At 37.4% G+C, this 17,677-nt stretch overlaps 1 protein-coding gene across 2 annotated transcripts in view; it reads right to left on the bottom strand.

Moving 5' to 3' along the window:
- fam120c (family with sequence similarity 120 member C) overlaps nt 1-17,677 on the bottom strand; it is a 134,437-nt gene that overhangs the window by 18,163 nt on the left and 98,597 nt on the right. For both annotated transcript variants that reach the window (XM_060835558.1, XM_060835557.1), the window contains exons 11-14: nt 15,548-15,797; nt 11,142-11,256; nt 6,215-6,424; nt 2,878-3,058 (exon numbers count right to left, since the gene is read on the bottom strand). In XM_060835558.1, coding sequence (XP_060691541.1) covers nt 2,878-3,058; nt 6,215-6,424; nt 11,142-11,256; nt 15,548-15,797 — 756 coding nt within the window. The remainder of the gene's footprint in view (nt 1-2,877; nt 3,059-6,214; nt 6,425-11,141; nt 11,257-15,547; nt 15,798-17,677) is intronic.

Below are 17,677 nucleotides of genomic sequence, written 5' to 3' on the forward strand. Positions count from 1 at the left end.
TGTGCAGGTTAGGTGAATTGGCCGTGCTAAATTGCCCGTAGTGTTCGGTGAAGGGGTATATGTAGGGGAATGGGTCTGGGTGGGTTGCTCTTTGGAGGGTCGGTGTGGACTTGTTGGGCCAAAGGGCCTGTTTCCACACTGTAAGTAATCTAATCTAATCTGCTCCAACATACCTCAACCCTAATGGAGAAAACACTAAGGGCTTCTTATCCAGCAGCACACCATGTATCTATACAAAATGGTGTACAACAGTTTTATAAAGCTGCTTATCACTATCGTCACAAAAGCAATCAAGGCATGAGCAATGAATGATTACTTTGTAAGAAATACCCACACAATCCAATGAATGAATAGAAACTAGGGGATTAAAAAAACAACAGTAATTCTTGCGGCTTGAGTGAGCCTGACAATTTCTTGTTATTTAAAAGCAGTTTTACGTTGACAGTTAACAATAAGTTAAGCCAAGGCAAAATAACTTCATTACAGGCAGCCATCAACTAGTGACTCAACAGTTCCCTGCTCTGATATTTCTATTACTTTGCATAACATAAACAAAAAAAAACTTTTCCCAATAATGTTTCAGCATATGGCAAAGATGAGGGAAAAAAAGAGAAGTCACCAAAAATTCTGGATGAACAAATTACCTATCACTTTCTGAAGCAATCATATAATCTGTAGTTTGTGCACAACTACGATCTGATGTTGAATTTGAGCTGGATTAAATACCTGTACTAAAGATATTACACATAATTGATGGTGCTAAAAAAAAACTTGAACCAGGAGATTACCTCATCTGAGTACAAGTCAGAAACCACAATCTGGTCACTCAGTCAGAATTATTTTCCCAAAGAAAGGTGATTTGCTACATGCACTGGAAGATTCTTACTAAAATCTACTCATCAACTCCAAAGCTTTCTTTCATAAACTGACATTAAGCATGACAGCCAGCAAAGTATAGATAGGGGGAATTCCCTGCTCAAGTTCAATTCTCTAATGTGGAGGCAAAAAGTCCTTTACTGGACCAAAATGCACCAAAAAAATGAAGCTACCTGAATTGCATTCCAAGAGCTTGATAACATTAAATTCACTGCAGAGATATAAAAGTCAGATTATAAAGAAAAGGTTTCGAGTTCTGTTACTGCAAAAAATTTGTGCTTGTAACAAGTATTGACATTATGTACTTCAGAATTAATGTAATGAAGGCAGGCCAAAGAACAAACTTTAGCCTTGATTCTTTGGAAGGTGGGCTCATAAAGAGTCAACTTAATCTGAAGCAGATGAGACAAAAGGAAATGTAGGTGGCACAGAACAAAAGGATTTGTTTTGGATTACAGAGGAACAGGAGTAGGCCATTCAGCATCTTGAGCCTATTCCACTAATCAATGAGATCATGGCTAATCTGTGAAGTAAGTGCACATATAGTATATCCTCAGTATTCGTGAAGTCACGAATTTGCCTATCAACATGTATGGAGAAAACAGGTTTAATTTCTGTTACCCCTTCTTAGTTCTAGCAAAGAATTGGAACAGACATAATTGTTCAATATTCATTATGGTAGATCTTCAGAATTGCAGGACTCAAGGAATTACGTTATAATAATAATTCTTTGAAAACCATGAAGTTTTAACATGGCGTGTGGTTTTTTTGTAAAATATGAGTCCTCACCGACAAGCAAGCCTGATTTACAAACTTGCCTACCTGACAGGCTGGTAAAACTATCAGGTTGAGGTTTTAGGTTAGAAGCAGGCAGGTTGGGAAGTTGTTAGTAGAGATTGGGGTGTAGGGTGGCTGGTGGCTTCAGAGGAATGGAAGATTCTCGGTCATTGTTTTAAAAAAAAGGGATAAGTGTTGGGGAATCATGGGAGAGTCAGAAGTTGCAAAGGAAATGGAGGAACACGATTAATGGGTTCACTGAAGAGAGCACACATTTGTTGGGTGCGCAAGAAGCAGTTATACTTTGTTGTGACCACAACCAGAGCTGTAAAAGTACTTACCTGATGGATCCAGGTATCTTATTGGCCTTTTGTCTGCTGTACTTCCCAAAACAGTGGTTTAAAACGGAACAATGTTAAAACTGAGACACACAATCTCATGAATTAAAAGCAGAGATGGAGGGGGTTGAGGAGCACAGACTAATTTCCTCACCTCCCACTCAAACCAAACATATCAATTTTTGGGGTTTTAAAATACTCCCAAATGCCTTTTATTCCATTTTAAATGATACTCCTTTTAAAAATTGTCATGATTTTGAGGTACCAGCATTGTACTCACGTGTACAAAGTTAAAAATCACACAACACCAGGTTATAATCCAACAGGTTCATTTGGAAGCACTAACTTTTGGAGCGCTGCTCCTTCATCAGGTAATTGTGTCTCTGCCAAACATTTAAAATTTAGATCATGGATCATAAATAAGATAGTCATTTTCAGATGTTTTAAAGTTCTGAATAAACAGATGGCAATGACATCTTAACAAATCAGAAGGCACCTTCGAAAACAAGCTATTGGCACTTTTTAAAACTACTAGGACAGAGCTTAAAAATTGAGAGTTTGAGAATAGTACAACATGTGGGTTAATCCACTTCATGTGAATGTTGGCTGCAATTATCTAACTGCGAAGCAGGAAATAGTGGAAATTACGGGAATGGAAATAAATTGGAATGTCATCTTAGATACAAGGAGACATCAAGCTTCCCAAAGTAGTTATTTAACCTGTTAGTTTTGACCACGTAACTGGACAAGTGAAAACCAAAAGTTAGGTATTCAAATACACAAATAATTTCCCACACATCAGGTTAAAATGTTACAAAAGTCATTGCTGGATAAAACATTGCTGAGATTTCAGCTTCAGTATCGACAAAACAGTAGTGCTGCTTACCACCCAAGCCTCTCCCTCTACCATGATGTGTAAGGATTGGTCCAACGGGCCGTGGATAAACTGCAGCTGGGTAAAAATGCATGGCTGGAGGAGGATAAGCAATGGGATGAGCTTGCCTGGAAAAGTTTAAGCCTTCCAGAATACTCTGACGCATTTTCTCAAGTTTTGCAGCTTGATCAGCCTATAATTAATCACAAAACAGTACAGATCCTAAGTACAGAATCCACTCTCAACTGCCTGTATTATGCTTGCTCCCCAAAGCATCAAACTTTGTTTTGATCAGCACCTTGCAAACCAGCACACTCTAGAAACCAGCAAAATTTATAGACCTGAAATACCAGGCATTTATTATTGCAATCTCTGCAATGTCTGAGTAGTCAGGATGTGAATGAGAATGCTTTCTACTGTTACGTTTTATTTAAGGCAAAGTTGTGTTATTATTTAAGTGATTTATGCTGTAAACATTGCATAACAGTGATGTGTATACCCTCTGCATTACATTTTTATTATTTAGTGTATGCTTTCACATTGATTTGTGGATCTCTTAATTAACTGGAATATTTGATCAACCAGTCCACTCTTAATCCCATTGGTGCCACTTAATATTTGACGTACATACAAACAATGGTATACAAACTAAATACCTAGTTTAAAAATATTGCAAAAACAGCCTAATGTCTATTATTACATTGTACTGCAAACCAACACCCACAGATATTTTGTGATATCCTCAAAACATGTACTTTGTACCAATGTTCCCAAACAATATTTATGTCCCAAATACCTTGGTCCAGATGTTCCAATGGCCAGATGGCTTTTGATGCTGCATTAACTGGAGCTGCGTGTTGGGATCATGCTGAATTTCCGATGCAACTGACTTTATGGGAATTGCTCAGGAAATTGAAACATCTGATGAGTAATCCCCCTGTGTCTAAAACCTGAGAACACCCCTTAAAATTAGGAGACTTCAGAGGGTGAGTTAAGCTTAATAGTTTAAAAACGTACACTAGCTTGTGTAACTCTTAAACTGAAACCCCAACTCTAATACACCTAACACCACTTGCCGACCCAGTTGAGCAGACACTCACTATCCCAAGACACAAGCCAATGCTGATGGACCTTCTTCACTGCTGTTCTGTAGCTTCCTGGTCAGGGTCTTCAGGCTAAGTGCCAGCAAAAACATAGGCAAATGCATTGTTAAGTTGTCCAGATAAATTGGTTTTGCTGGAAAAAAGGACTTTTCCTTTCAACAGGCAAAACTGTTGCTTAGAAATAATTGCATAACACTACAATTTGAAAGTGCAGACTACATTGAGTCTACAATGAATCTTTTACATTTTCTCATAGGAAAATTCTTCATCTGTACCTGACTAACACTGGAAAGTTCAGGTGTAAATCCGCACATCAGAAACTTTGTAAATCAGACTGTAGTCCCACCAACTCAATACAGAAGTTCTCAAAACTAATTTTCCTCAAAACCTTCTTGAATTCTACAAACCATGCATAATCCCTTCTAAAAAAAATAGCACTTTTGGCATCATTTATTTTCAAGTAAACGTAGCTAAAAATCCATAATACAGAATAGTTCGGTTACTATAACTTGCAATTCTTCACCCTAATATCTTTGGACTTCAATATGAATTCTAGTTATTTCCTGGAATCACTTTATCAAAATTCATGTGTTAATCAAGACACACTCCTGATTAATGCAAATTAAGCATAAACTGGTTGGTGAAGTATGATAGGCATTATACAACAGTATAACATCTATTAAAAGGTAGACTGCAAGCCCCATCTTTCCTGTATACAGAACATGAACTCGATGCATGATGCACAATTCCCTTCAGATTACAACCAGAATAAGTACGTGGTCAAGTTGTTTGAGGGATAGAGGGAGGGCAGCACAACGCCTATTTTGTGGGAACGCTTTGGAGGAATTAAAATATAGATTCATTCTTTTCTGTGAAAATATCAGGAACTCATGTTTAAAAGCTGTTACAAACCTAACACTCAACTTAAAACGATGGTAAATAAGAGGCAGAGGAAAAATAAGCTTTTCAGGAAGGTGCAGAGTACAAGACAATAAAGTGCCTGTTGAGCTGATACATTTTAAAAGGAGAGCTACTCATCCATACCCTCCACGGGCTGGCAAAGGGTTTAACACAGGGAAATCAAGACAAAGAACAGTTTAACAACTTTTTGAAGCAGAGTCAGATGGTCACTGATGTGCTGTTATTTTTTAAATTGTTCCACAGTAGCAACCACACAAGGCTCTTGAGTATTTTCAAACAATATGCTGAACAAATGTACAAACCAGGAAGAAAACAACTCAAATTCTGAACTGAAACAAACACATTTACATGGAAGGATATTGAAAATACCTGCCTCACAGGCAGAAGTGGAATGAGCACAGGGAATCTGCCTAAGGGAAGTGAAAGAATTGCAATAGTGATAATAGTGGAGAACATACGAATTGCACGTATTACTTGTTAGTCATTGCTTGTGTCCTCTTCATGCACGGTTCTCCTCAACCCTCAAAAGTTTCTAGTTTAGGAACCTCTATCCTGGATCAAATATATCCAGTTAATTTCTTAAATTATTAATTTGTAATTTTCATTTCATCTACTAAAGAAAAAAATACCCCAGTGTACTATTCAGAAAACTGACGGCATAAGAAAACTGGCAAGATATTTCATAATTTATACAAGCGTGAATATCTTATAACATACAAATACAAAATACACCAGCGATAAAATTTCTCACTTCAAACTAAATTCGCCCATTTATATTTGCTGATGCTCACAGACTTCCAGCACTTAAGTGAAGGGACATCTTCATGAATAAGTTTCAACAGTAAGTATTTCTCATTTGTTCAAATGGTGTGGAGGTCTTACAGCCAGGTTTGGTGTGGTCCAGACAACCACAACACATTGATCCATTTGAGTAAGGCACTAGTCAACAATCAAAAGTAGTAACCTTGTCCAATTTTCCTCACCTTGGCTTAAGGATGCGGTTGTTAATTATCCTGCTGCATCTGGTTCAGTACTTAGAAACAATCCAATTACCTATGGAAGCTTCAAGAAGCAAATCAGGCAGCACTCCTACCGTTTAAGATATTGAACTCTTGCCTCACTCTATATTGAACAAATGCCACTTTTTCAGAATTGTCTCTGGTACTGCTTAAACAGGTGCAATTAAAATATTAACTGCCACAGTATTTATTTTCTAAAGTTGATTGTTCCATCCTCATTTCAATGTCCATCAGAAAGTGAACAAACTTATATACATTATCAAACAACAATCAAAATATTCTCATTGATAACTTAATTATGCATACCTGACCATCGCAGAGGTCAATCAAGGGCACCTTTTCCCGGCTCACTTTTATAAGCTTACTTTGGAAAAGTTTGCCATCAAAGTACATCCATGGACAACAATGCTCCCATGGAATTGGCTGCCCACATGCATCATTTGCAAATAATGCCATATCAATGCCGCTCATAAACAATGCTCCAAGTTGGATACCACGGGGATCTAGGCTTTCAATCTGGGGAAGAAAGCACACAGGAATAAATCTACATGAATTGACTTGGCAATAATATGTGCATACTACCAACTTCAAGGAGAGACCAATGGGATCATCCACCTAGCATTTTTGATTAAAGATACAATTTTCCCTCTTGAACTCAAATGCTAGGCTTCACCAGAGTAGAGATAGGAATGTTAAATGGAGCTTCCTCCTACCATCTGTTATCTGGGCTGCTGTCAACATATTCTTGATTGAAATTAGTATGGATGGTCAACTTTGGTCTGATCCATAGAGGTTGAGATATCCTAGCTTGTATTTTTTTGGTGTTTACAGGTGGACAGTGTTGTAGAGTAATTTCATTATCTCGATTCCACATTTATACATATATAGCAAAATAACTGACAACAAATATTCTTTCCCAGAGGATATCTGTAACCAGTTGTGGATTTTTCTTTCAAAACAACAATCTAACAGTTAATAATTTAGGCTTTATTGTTTATTTGAGAACTGAATTTAAATTATTAAGCTGACATACAAGACTCTGAAATCAAATTCTTTGTATTTTTAGTTCAGGACACTGCATTACTAGTACAGCAGGAAAACCATTTATACAATCAGAAGAGGGGCCAGATTTGCCACTGGAAGCAGGGCAGATACCATGCAGTGACCCCGCTTCCATTACCGGGCTATCAGTAAACGGGATTTTCCATGTGAAGATCACACAAATATTCATAAGGAAGTTAAATGACAGAACAGGACCGGACCCACCAGTTTTCTCAAGCAGTCCAATGATCCCTTGTAAGTGCTGGCAATAGATCTGAACCTCAGTTGTCAGCATTTAAATACACACATACACAAGACTCCTTGGGCCAGACTGCTGAAAATTGGAATCTGCCCAAGACTTGGCCCATGTATGGTGTAATATCTCCTGCTCACTGATCTTCTCCAATGCTACCTTAATTGACAAAAATCCTCTAACTTACCCTTTTCAAGAGGTTCGCATTTTGTCTGTCCTGCCTCCACGACCATTCCAACCTCTTCCCACTTGAGTCACAAAAGGTTTTCGAAGCCCACATGGCTCAGTGACAATTCTGCAGAATCTGACATTAAGCTGTCTGATATGAGCTGGCAAGCTGAAAAGGAGGCAAGACATCCACCTACACTGGCTAGAGGCCTTTTTTGTTTTGCTGTTCTTCTTTAGTTTGGTCCCTTTTCAGGGCCACAAAATCTGACCCAAAGAATGGGACTTAATTATGTGACCATTTGTAATTATTCTCAAAACAAACAAAAACCAATTTCAGTAAAAGACGGAGGAAAATGTTAAAACTTTACGTTTATTTTGTATTTTGTAATAAGCATTAACTTCCACTAATATAAATTCCACAGATTGTTTTGTCAGATATCCACTAAGTAACTTTGAAATGAAAGTTTAAAACTCAGACAGACATAAAAAAAAGTAATAATTAATGCAAGGATTATGAAGCACAACAGAAACAAAACAAATGAGGGTTTTTAGCATACATTGCTAAGTCTTGGAAAATTATGCACTTCAGGTTTGGTCAGCCTTAATGCTACTTTTATAAAATTTAATTGTCAATCAAACTCCAATCATTTAGCTATAATTACCATTACTGAAGTTCCTCCAAATTAGAACTCCAAGGTAGGTGGGTTATCTGCTCCAGGAGACTGTCTACTCCCACTGTCCCTCTACAAAACAGCAACCAATTTGCTGCTGCAGTCTGTAAGATAAGCTAGACATCCAGGACCAGGCAGCCCACTTGACTAGCATCACATCCATAAACATTTACTCCCTCCACCAACACCACTCAGTAGCAGCGGTGTGTATAGTACCAAAAAGATGCAATGCAGAAATTCACCCAGTCTCTGGACAGCACCTTGCAAACCTGTGACCACGACCATCTAGAAGGGCAGCCATTCCTTCAGTGTTCTGGGTCAAAATCCTGGAACTCCCTTCCAATTGCATTGCAGGTGTATCCACACTATCACCTCAAAAAAACGACTTCAGCAAACTCAGGTCTAGTCTAACATCTTCAGCAGAACAACTCGTTAATTTGTTGCCACCTTGCCTCACAACTATTTAGAAAAAAGCACGAATAAAGCAAAATCATCTAAGTTTTATCTTTCAGAGATGACAATATGATCTTGAGTTGTGAATTTAACATTTTTGTTTAAGCTTCCAGTCTTCAAAATATTAACTTTGAACAATCCATTTTCAATGTTGTTTTATTAAAGTTTATGCAAAACAGAAATGACTACATTTAGATACTGGGCTAAAATAGTAACAGACCACATGGTCAAGCGTTTACAAGATTTAAAATGCAATGAAACACCAAAAGGAGTAGCAAGAGGGAGAGCAACAAAACATGCGTTTAGGAGAGTTGTGAATGGCAAACTAACGGAAATAATGAATAAAGTTGTCCATACAAAGCTGAAACAAGAGAAAACAAAACAAGAGCAAGACCAATACATCTTGTCTTCTGCCTTATTACAGACCTTCTCTTTTGCTTTTCCCATCCTTCACCATTTCCTCCACTTAAAAATTATTTCTAACTTTGCTCAATTCTGACGTGTTTATCATTTCCTATCTTAATTCAGATTTCCAACAAAGTATTTTGATTTTATACCTTGGACTTGCTTCTGAATGGGGTTAATAATGATGCCCACATCTCCAGATGACTTCTGCCAGATGCACTTGATGACATTCATTGTGAAAAACTGAACATTCTAGCCAGGAATCTGCATTTTATGGACTTTGATTAAAAAGCAAAGATGTGATTTAAAAAGTTATAGAATTCCACGTGTGGGTAAGATACTAGGATGGACCAAACTGCATTGATCTTCTGAGTCTAAACAAGTTTCTTCTAATGATGCTTTCTCCCCAGCTCTCAAATCAGAGCATCTGCCAATCTGCATTTGTTCAAAAGTTTCTCAATTTGGCAATAAGATTTTCAAGTCCCACAGGACAAACTCCTGATTCTGAACTCTTAATTGACAGTAATAAGACACATGAAAAATTGAGAACATTGTTAAACATGGTTAAATAATGGTTTAAAGGAGCTAAAATCTCATTTTTAGTCTCAAAAATAAATAATGGTGGAGCCTTTGTGTTTTCTTTGATCCATATTGTTCATACTTAATTACGCCTGCTTCAAATTTGGGAAATTCAAATGTAAATGGTAGGACGCATGGGTACACAATTTGCAAATCGAATGTTACCATGTAGGAGGCCATTCTGCCCAATATGTCTGCGTGAGCATTTTCGAAAAGATATTCAATTTGTTCCACTCACTTGCCATTTCCCCATTTTCCTGCACATTTTCTTACTACAAGTTTTTATCTGATTTTCTTCTGAAAGGCATTACTGAATTTTATTCCACTACACTTCCTGGCAATGCAGTTCTGATGGTAACTTGATAAAAATTTTTAAAATTCCCACATTACAGTCCCTTTGTCAAAAATTTTCTAAATCTCTATTTTCTGACATCTGATCCTTTGGCTACCAGAAGCAGATTCTCTTATTTAGTCTACTAAAAACCTTTGTGATTTTGAACACATCTATTAATTAAATTGCCCCTTAACTTTCTCTGCTGCAAGGTCAAAAACTGCAATTTCGCTACTTTCCCAAATAAAATGATGTCTTTCACTTCAGTAATATCCCAATAAATCTCTTCTACACTCACTCTCATGTTTTCATGTTCTTCTTAGTGTGGTGCTCAGACTGGTCACTATAGTTGGGGTCCAACTAGTTCTTCATGAAGGGTTAGCATCACCTTCTTTTTTCACACATGTTCAATTGAAAAGATTTGTCTTACAGCCTTCTTAACCAATCTGTTACCTTTCAATTTTGTGTAAAAGTACTCTCAGGAGTACCCATACATGCCATGTAAAATTGAACCATTTAGTTCATATTGCACACCTCACTCTTCCTAGCAAAATCAATCACTTCACATCTTTCACCGTTAAGATTCCAATGGTCATGCAATTGCCAGTCTATACCTTTCAAGATCTATTATTGTTGTAATTTTATCCTGAGTTTTGTACCTCTTTCAAACTCAGAAATTATGCTATATTGAATTCTAGACCATTAGTATTTATCAAAAAGAGCAGTGATTTCAACAACAGCCCTGGAAATACTATAGCAACAGTTCATCACTATTCTCGGTTTTGTTACAATCAATTTCCTATCTAAGCAGTCACTGGCTGTTGGATGCCATGGACCTCAACAATGTTAACAAGTCTATTACAGCAGAAAGACTGCAGCTTCATATGAAATCTAAGATGCACATTCAAGTATGTTCATTCAGCATCAGCTCCTTCACCACTTTACTCAAGGCAGTAAATAACTTAGTATTTTTATGAACAGAGGCATAGTTTTGATTTTGGATTATTGTGGTACAAACAAATTAAAAATGTTAAAACTGTAATATGTCACAAAACGAAGAGAAAGTACCTTTGTAACAATTTCACTTCAGGTATTCTTCAGAAAAATCACACCTTTTCAATTTCCTATTTAGTCTTTATTAATTTTATTATAATAAATTAAACATGCAAACTCAATGCAAATTTTTTTAAAAACTCAATTTTATCAACAGCCCTGTTTTTAGTTGAACAAGCAACCTCACTGTTGAGGCCTGTCTCACCACTCCAAAGGTGTGTAATAATGTCTCTGAAGTTAATTAGATTGGGAAAAAACATAAGCAACCATGATGACTACCTTAAGTTCCTGCAGTTGATCTGGTTCATAAAGTTTGGGAGATAAAGCCTGTGCAAGGAATGCATCAAGTTCATGGCGACGAAGGATCCTCACCCCTGGCCACTGCAACAAGTATCTATAAGGGATATACAAACATAAGCTTATATTTTTAGTGCATATCAAGAAAAACTTGGATTTATACAACATCTTTAATATGATAAAATATTCCAAATTTCTTTTCAGGAGTATTATAAATCAAAATATGACATTGAGCTGAAAGAAAAACAGATCAAGCAACCAAAAGCTTGGTCAAAGACGTAGGTTTTTATAGGTTTCTTAAAGAACAGAGGCAAGAGAAGTAGAGGAGTCTTGGAGGGATTGTCAGAGCTTAGGACCTTGGCAATTGAAGGGACACCACCAATGGTACAGCTACTAAAATGGAGATGCTGAAGAGAACAGAATTAGATGAACGCAGCGATTTCTGAAGACTACAAGGCTGATGGGAGGTTATAGAGATGGGCAGGGACAAGGCTATGGAGGGGTTTGAAACAAGAATGATTTTAAAATTGAACAAGCACAGAGATGACAGATGAAGAACTTACTGTGAGTTAAGACACAGGCAGCAGAGTTTTGGACGACTTGACGTTTACAGAGGGTAGCATGTGGAAGACCAGCCAGTAGTGCATTTGAATAGTCATGTCTAGAGGTAACAAAGGTGTGAAAGAGGGTTACAGCAGCAGAGGAGCTGAGAAAGGGATAAATACGAGTAAAGTTATGGACGTGGAAATAGGGTGATTTCGTGATGGCATGAATATTTGGTCAGAAGTTTATCTTTGGATTAAATGTTACACAAAGTGACTGAGTTAATTTTAGACCATCAAAAGGAAGAGAGATGGTGTCAGTTGGAAGGGAATAAAGTTAGAACAGAAATTGGAAAAAATGATTAATTAGAGAAAGGTCCTGATTGTACAATACTGAAGATTGGATAAACAATCTGGTAATTTAGCCACAGTGCAGAAAGTTAAGGGAGGTGGTGGAGAGGTAAACTTGGGCATCATCAATATGTACATGAAAATTTAATCTGTGCTTTTGGATGATGTCATTGAGGGGCAGTGTGTTGACGAGAAATAGGACAGAGAAATTTTCAAAGAAGATCATGCTACTTAAATAAAGACATCCCGTCTGTTATTAGCATAGTTTTCTTTTGAAAGAAGATTCTCGTCACTCAATAAGTCTACAGATTAAACATGTCTACACCTCCTAACCATTTTGCAACCAATTGCTCATGATACGATAACACCTGAATTCACATATAATCTTTCAGAAGAGATTGTCAGTGAACAACATGTGCAATTAACAACTTCACAGAGGCATTAAATGTCCTTAATGATTTGATCAACATGGCAAGAAATGTTCACTAGTTTTGGGGAAAAAAAGGAAAAATTCTGTCGATTTGACCTAAACATTATTTTAACCATTGATTTTACTATGTTTAACCAAAAAAAAACCAAAAGCTGTCAATTATCATTGATATAAAAGATTTGGATGAGAAGTTAGGATGTAGGGTTAGTACGTTTGCAGATGACACCAAGATTGGTGGTATAATCGACAGTAAAGGTGGTTATCAAAAATTACAAAGAGATCTTGATCAATAGGGTCAATGGACTGAGGAGTGACAGATGGAGTTTGATTTAGATAAATGTGAGATACTGCAATTTGGTAAAACAAACAAGGGCAGGACTTATCCAGTTAATGGGGAGTGTTGATGAACAGAGAGAACTAGGGATTCAGGTACATAGTTCTTTGAAAGTTGCATCACAGATAGACACAGTGGTTAAGCACACTCTGCTTCATTGCTTAGGCCATTGAGTATAGGAATTGGGATGTCATTAGATTAGATTACTTACAGTGTGGAAACAGGCCCTTCGGCCCAACAAGTCCACACCCGCTGAAGCGCAACCCACCCATACCCCTATAATTACCCCTTACCTAACACTACGGGCAATTTAGCATGGCCAATTCACCTGACCCGCACATCTTTAGATTGTGGGAGGAAACCGGAGCACCCGGAGGAAACCCACGCAGACACGGGGAGAATGTGCAAACAGTCAGTCGCCTGAGTCGGGAATTGGACCCGGGTCTCAGGCACTGTGAGACAGCAGTGCTAACCACTGTGCCACCCACAATGTTGAGGTTGTACAGGACATTGGTGAGGCCACTTTTGTAGTACTGTGTACAGTTCTAGTCGTCCTGCCAAAGGAAAGATATTATTAAATTGGGAAGGGTTCAGAAAAGATTTACAAGGATGTTGCTGAAACTGGAGTGTATGAATTAGAAGGAGACGCTGGATAAGCTGGGATTTTGTTCACTGGAGTGTACAGGGTTGAGGGGTGACTTTATAGAGGTTTATAAAATCATGAGAAGCATAGATAAGGTGAATAGCCAAGGTCTTGTCCCCAGGGAATGAGATCAGGATTGCTCTAGGTCATTTTTTTCCCCACACCATCTCCAAATCCCTGAATGTTATTAGTTTCCAGAAACTTAACTTCTGCAGAGCTTACTGAAAAATCTTTGTGAATGCTCATTGAAAGACAGAAAATTGCAAAGATTTACCAACCTAATGAACGAAGAACTTCCTCTTCATCTCAGTTTTACAGGACCTGACCCTTGTCATAAAATTGTCCCCTGCTTCTAGATTCACCAGAGGAAACATCCTATCTCTATCCACTGTTGCACCCCGTAAGAATTTTGCAAGTTTCAATTCTTTGAAACTCCAGAAAATACAGACCCAGTTTCCTCAACTTCTCCTCACAAGACCATCCCACCACTGCAGTGATTTAGATGAACCTCTGTTGCACTTCCTCTATGGCATATATACCTTTCCCAAAAGAAGACGACCAAGCTTGTAAACAATGCCCCAGGTGACAGCTCAACAAAGCTCTATACAATTGCAACAAGATATCTCTACTGCATTCACAGCCCCTTGAAATGGTAGTTTGATAGAAACACTGTGCCTGTTTGAGCAATGTGGTAAGAAACATTGATGAGATTTAGAAAAACAAAACGATCAATGGGTCAGACTTGCTTCTAAATATTCTTTCAACTACCGGTACTTGGTATAACCCTTAGAAAGTACTTTAATTGCATTCCTCTCTAATCATTAACCAAGAAATAAGAAAAAAAAATACAGCTTTCTCCCATTCCTATGTAGAAAGGGAGAAAATACTGGAGATTAGAAACTTCAAGGATTCCCTGAGAAACATGCCCCTGTAATTAGGCATTGCAATATGCAATGTATCAACACATGCAATTCTTGCCTTTCCAATTGCTTGCTATGCCTGCATGCTAATTTGTGACTCAAGGACACTTGCACTTCCCAATTGCTCACAATTTAATTTTCTGTCTCTGCTTTTTCTACTAAGTAAATAACTTCACACTTATTAACGTTATCTTCCATCTGTCATGCTTAAGGCCATTCACTTAGATATTCCACGTCCCTTTGAAGCATCCTTGCACCAAGCTCACAACTTGCATTCTCACCCAGTTTGGTATCAGCAGCAAATGTGGAGATATTTAAATTGGTTCCTACATCCAATCAATTATGTAGATTGTAAACAGTTGTGACCTAACACTCATCCATGTGGTACCTCAGCAGTAACTGGCACCCTGAGATTGATCTGTTTATTCTTACTCTGCTTTCTGTTCAGTAACCAATTCTCAATCCGTACTAGTATATTCATCTGCATTTCTGTGCTCTTTAAGTGTATGTATCTAACGTCTGTGTGTGACCTTATTAAAAGCCTACTGAAAATCCAAATACTAATCCACTGGTTCTCTTTTGTGTATGCTACCATCCTCAAGCAATTCCACATTTCACAAAGATAACGTCCCTTTCATTAATCCACTTCGATTCTGTCCAATTTTTTCCATTATTTTCTAAATGATCAGCTATCACATCCTTCATATAGGATTCTAACATTTTCCCTACAACAGACATCAAGTTACAGGTTGATAGATTCCACTCTCCCTCTTCCTCCCTTATTAAATACTGGGGCTTCAAATTCAATCAGCAGAAACAGATTTGTAAATTGTATAAAGCCTTAGCTTTCAAACTGGAATGTCAAACATTTACACAATTTAACATACACTTGGCTTTTTCACTTTTATGTAATGTTTTCTCCCCAGAATATACGGTATACTGCAAGATCCATGTCATTGTGAAACATAAAAATTAGATGGCATTTGTTCAAAATAAATTGTAGGAAAGAACATGAGACATAAAACAACACAGTTATAGTTTACAAATGTTCATATTCAGACATTTTAAAGGCTAAGAGTCATTGTACAAAAATGTACTCCAAAATGCATTAATAGTGGGAAAAAAAAATTCTGTTGACTTGCACCGTTATTCAATGCTCTTCACTTACCGCAGCACGCAGCAAAGAACCAGAAGGTGTGTTGGAACATTTGAGGGATTGAGCATAGCTGGTGTGTCTGATCTCATGCAGGCAAGAAATGCCCTCATTCTTCGGTTTTTGTCCTCCACAGCTTTTCCAAGCCATAGCTTCTTTAAGTTTGGACATGTCCACTCTCTAAAAGCAAGTGCTTCTACCAGTTCTGGAGTCTGGGGCGATTTTCCCTTGTAAGCGGCCCACTCTTTAACTAAAACTGGGGGAACTGAAAAACATAAGTGAAATTAACTCAATTTTCTGCACTAAATCCTAGTGATTTGAGATTTTACTTCAATTGCTAATGACAAGAATTTGCAAACTTATTTTTAAGTGCCAGTAGAAAAACTGATATAGTTTACTATTGTAATCTAAGCAACAACATGCAACTCCCAAGGTACAAATGTACATGTTTATTAGATCTATCTTGTGTCTACATTCACTTCTTGACTGCACCATATGAATGGTTTGCCGCTTTGTGTCAATGATCCCCTCTAATCATTTCCATGCAAATCTATATTTGATACAGAGTTCCCTTATGCAAATATATCTCACAGTACAGAAACACAAGGAACTATGCACCAACTTTCTGAATCCTGTGTCAGTTTGTCCAACAGCTTATTGTTTTCACTTATTTTTCTCCTCAACTTAAATATTCTTAACCCTCTGTTTTTGATTTTAACACTTCTTTGAAGATTGAAATCATTTAAGGTTTTTTAAATTCACCACTTTTGACAGACACAACCCATCCTTTCACCCTTAAACATGGCCTTCTGTGAAGCCTTAAATAATGTACTAAAAAACTGTGAGCTTTTCTAAATGTTGGACTCTCCACTCAGTTTTGATTTTGAATGCTAAACTGCACATTTTTAGCCATTGGGTCTTCATATTCTCATTGCTGAACATGCCAATTTAGGAATCTTGGAAGTTGAACTACTCAGTGCAGTCAAAACAAAAATCAATCAGCAAGGACTTGAAAGCATCCATGATACTGACAAGGGATAGGGACAGTGCATTGGACGCATGAAATGGATGAGAGAAACATTTTCTTTGACTCAAAGTTCACTACATTTCTGTGGAATCTGTAATACTGTGAACATTAGGAGATTGGTGGCCTAAATTTTGAATTATTTAGTGAAAACCCCAGCAATCTGTTTTGTTGGTTTTAATTATTTATAATAAAAACAGAAAATACTGGAAACATTCAGCGTGTCAGTTAGCATTCCAGGTTGTTACTAAAGTGTGAGCATTTTATGTTTTTAGTTCAGATTTCCAGCATCCACAGCATTTTGTTATTAATTATTCATATTTGGTTCTGCTGCAAAGGCAACAAAAATGAAAAAAAAAATTCACACTTGAGGTACTATTCTGCAATTGAGCAAAAAAAAGGTAGCTGAACAGAAAAAGGCAACCAGGCTTATGGTTAGGGATCACCTATATGACAGTCACAGGAGAAAAGGGGAGACTCAGATTCTTGTAAATGGGCCAAATCTATAGCAAGCAATATAAATGGCTCAGAGCTAAATGAACAACGGCAACATCAAATACTTTTGCAACTGCACTAATGCAAAGGGGAAACAAGTTATATATGACGGTCTGATTGATTTATCCCCTCCTTCTAAGCCAGGACTTGGATTTAAATTCTTACATCCAATCCTATGGAAGACATTCATGCAACATTACAGCAGTACTAATTCCTGACAGAAAATTCAATTGTTCATTTTCCACTGCAGAAAGCTGGCCATATAGATTATTAATATATTGCCACAGTTACATGCTTTCTATCTATTTTAAGTTATTACAAAATTGTTGCTTCCTTTCAGCAGATACTTTAGCAACCCATGCAGTTTTACCCTTGTTAATAAGACCATAAAGCAGAAAGCTGGCCATTCAGCCCATCAAGAATGCTCGATGATTCAATAAGATCATGGCTGATCTGATAATCCACAATTCCGCTTTTCTGCATAAGCTTTCACTCTGTTACTGAATAAAAATCTGTTTCTCTTATCCTTGAACGTGCTTAATGATCTAGCCTCTAGTGTGGAAAAGAACTCCACAGATTCCCTATTCTCAGAGAGAAAAAAAAAGTCCTGCTCAACCCCTTCTACT

The sequence above is a fragment of the Hemiscyllium ocellatum genome, chromosome 14 (genome assembly GCF_020745735.1).
Source record: "Hemiscyllium ocellatum isolate sHemOce1 chromosome 14, sHemOce1.pat.X.cur, whole genome shotgun sequence".
NCBI classification, from domain to species: Eukaryota; Metazoa; Chordata; class Chondrichthyes; order Orectolobiformes; family Hemiscylliidae; genus Hemiscyllium; species Hemiscyllium ocellatum.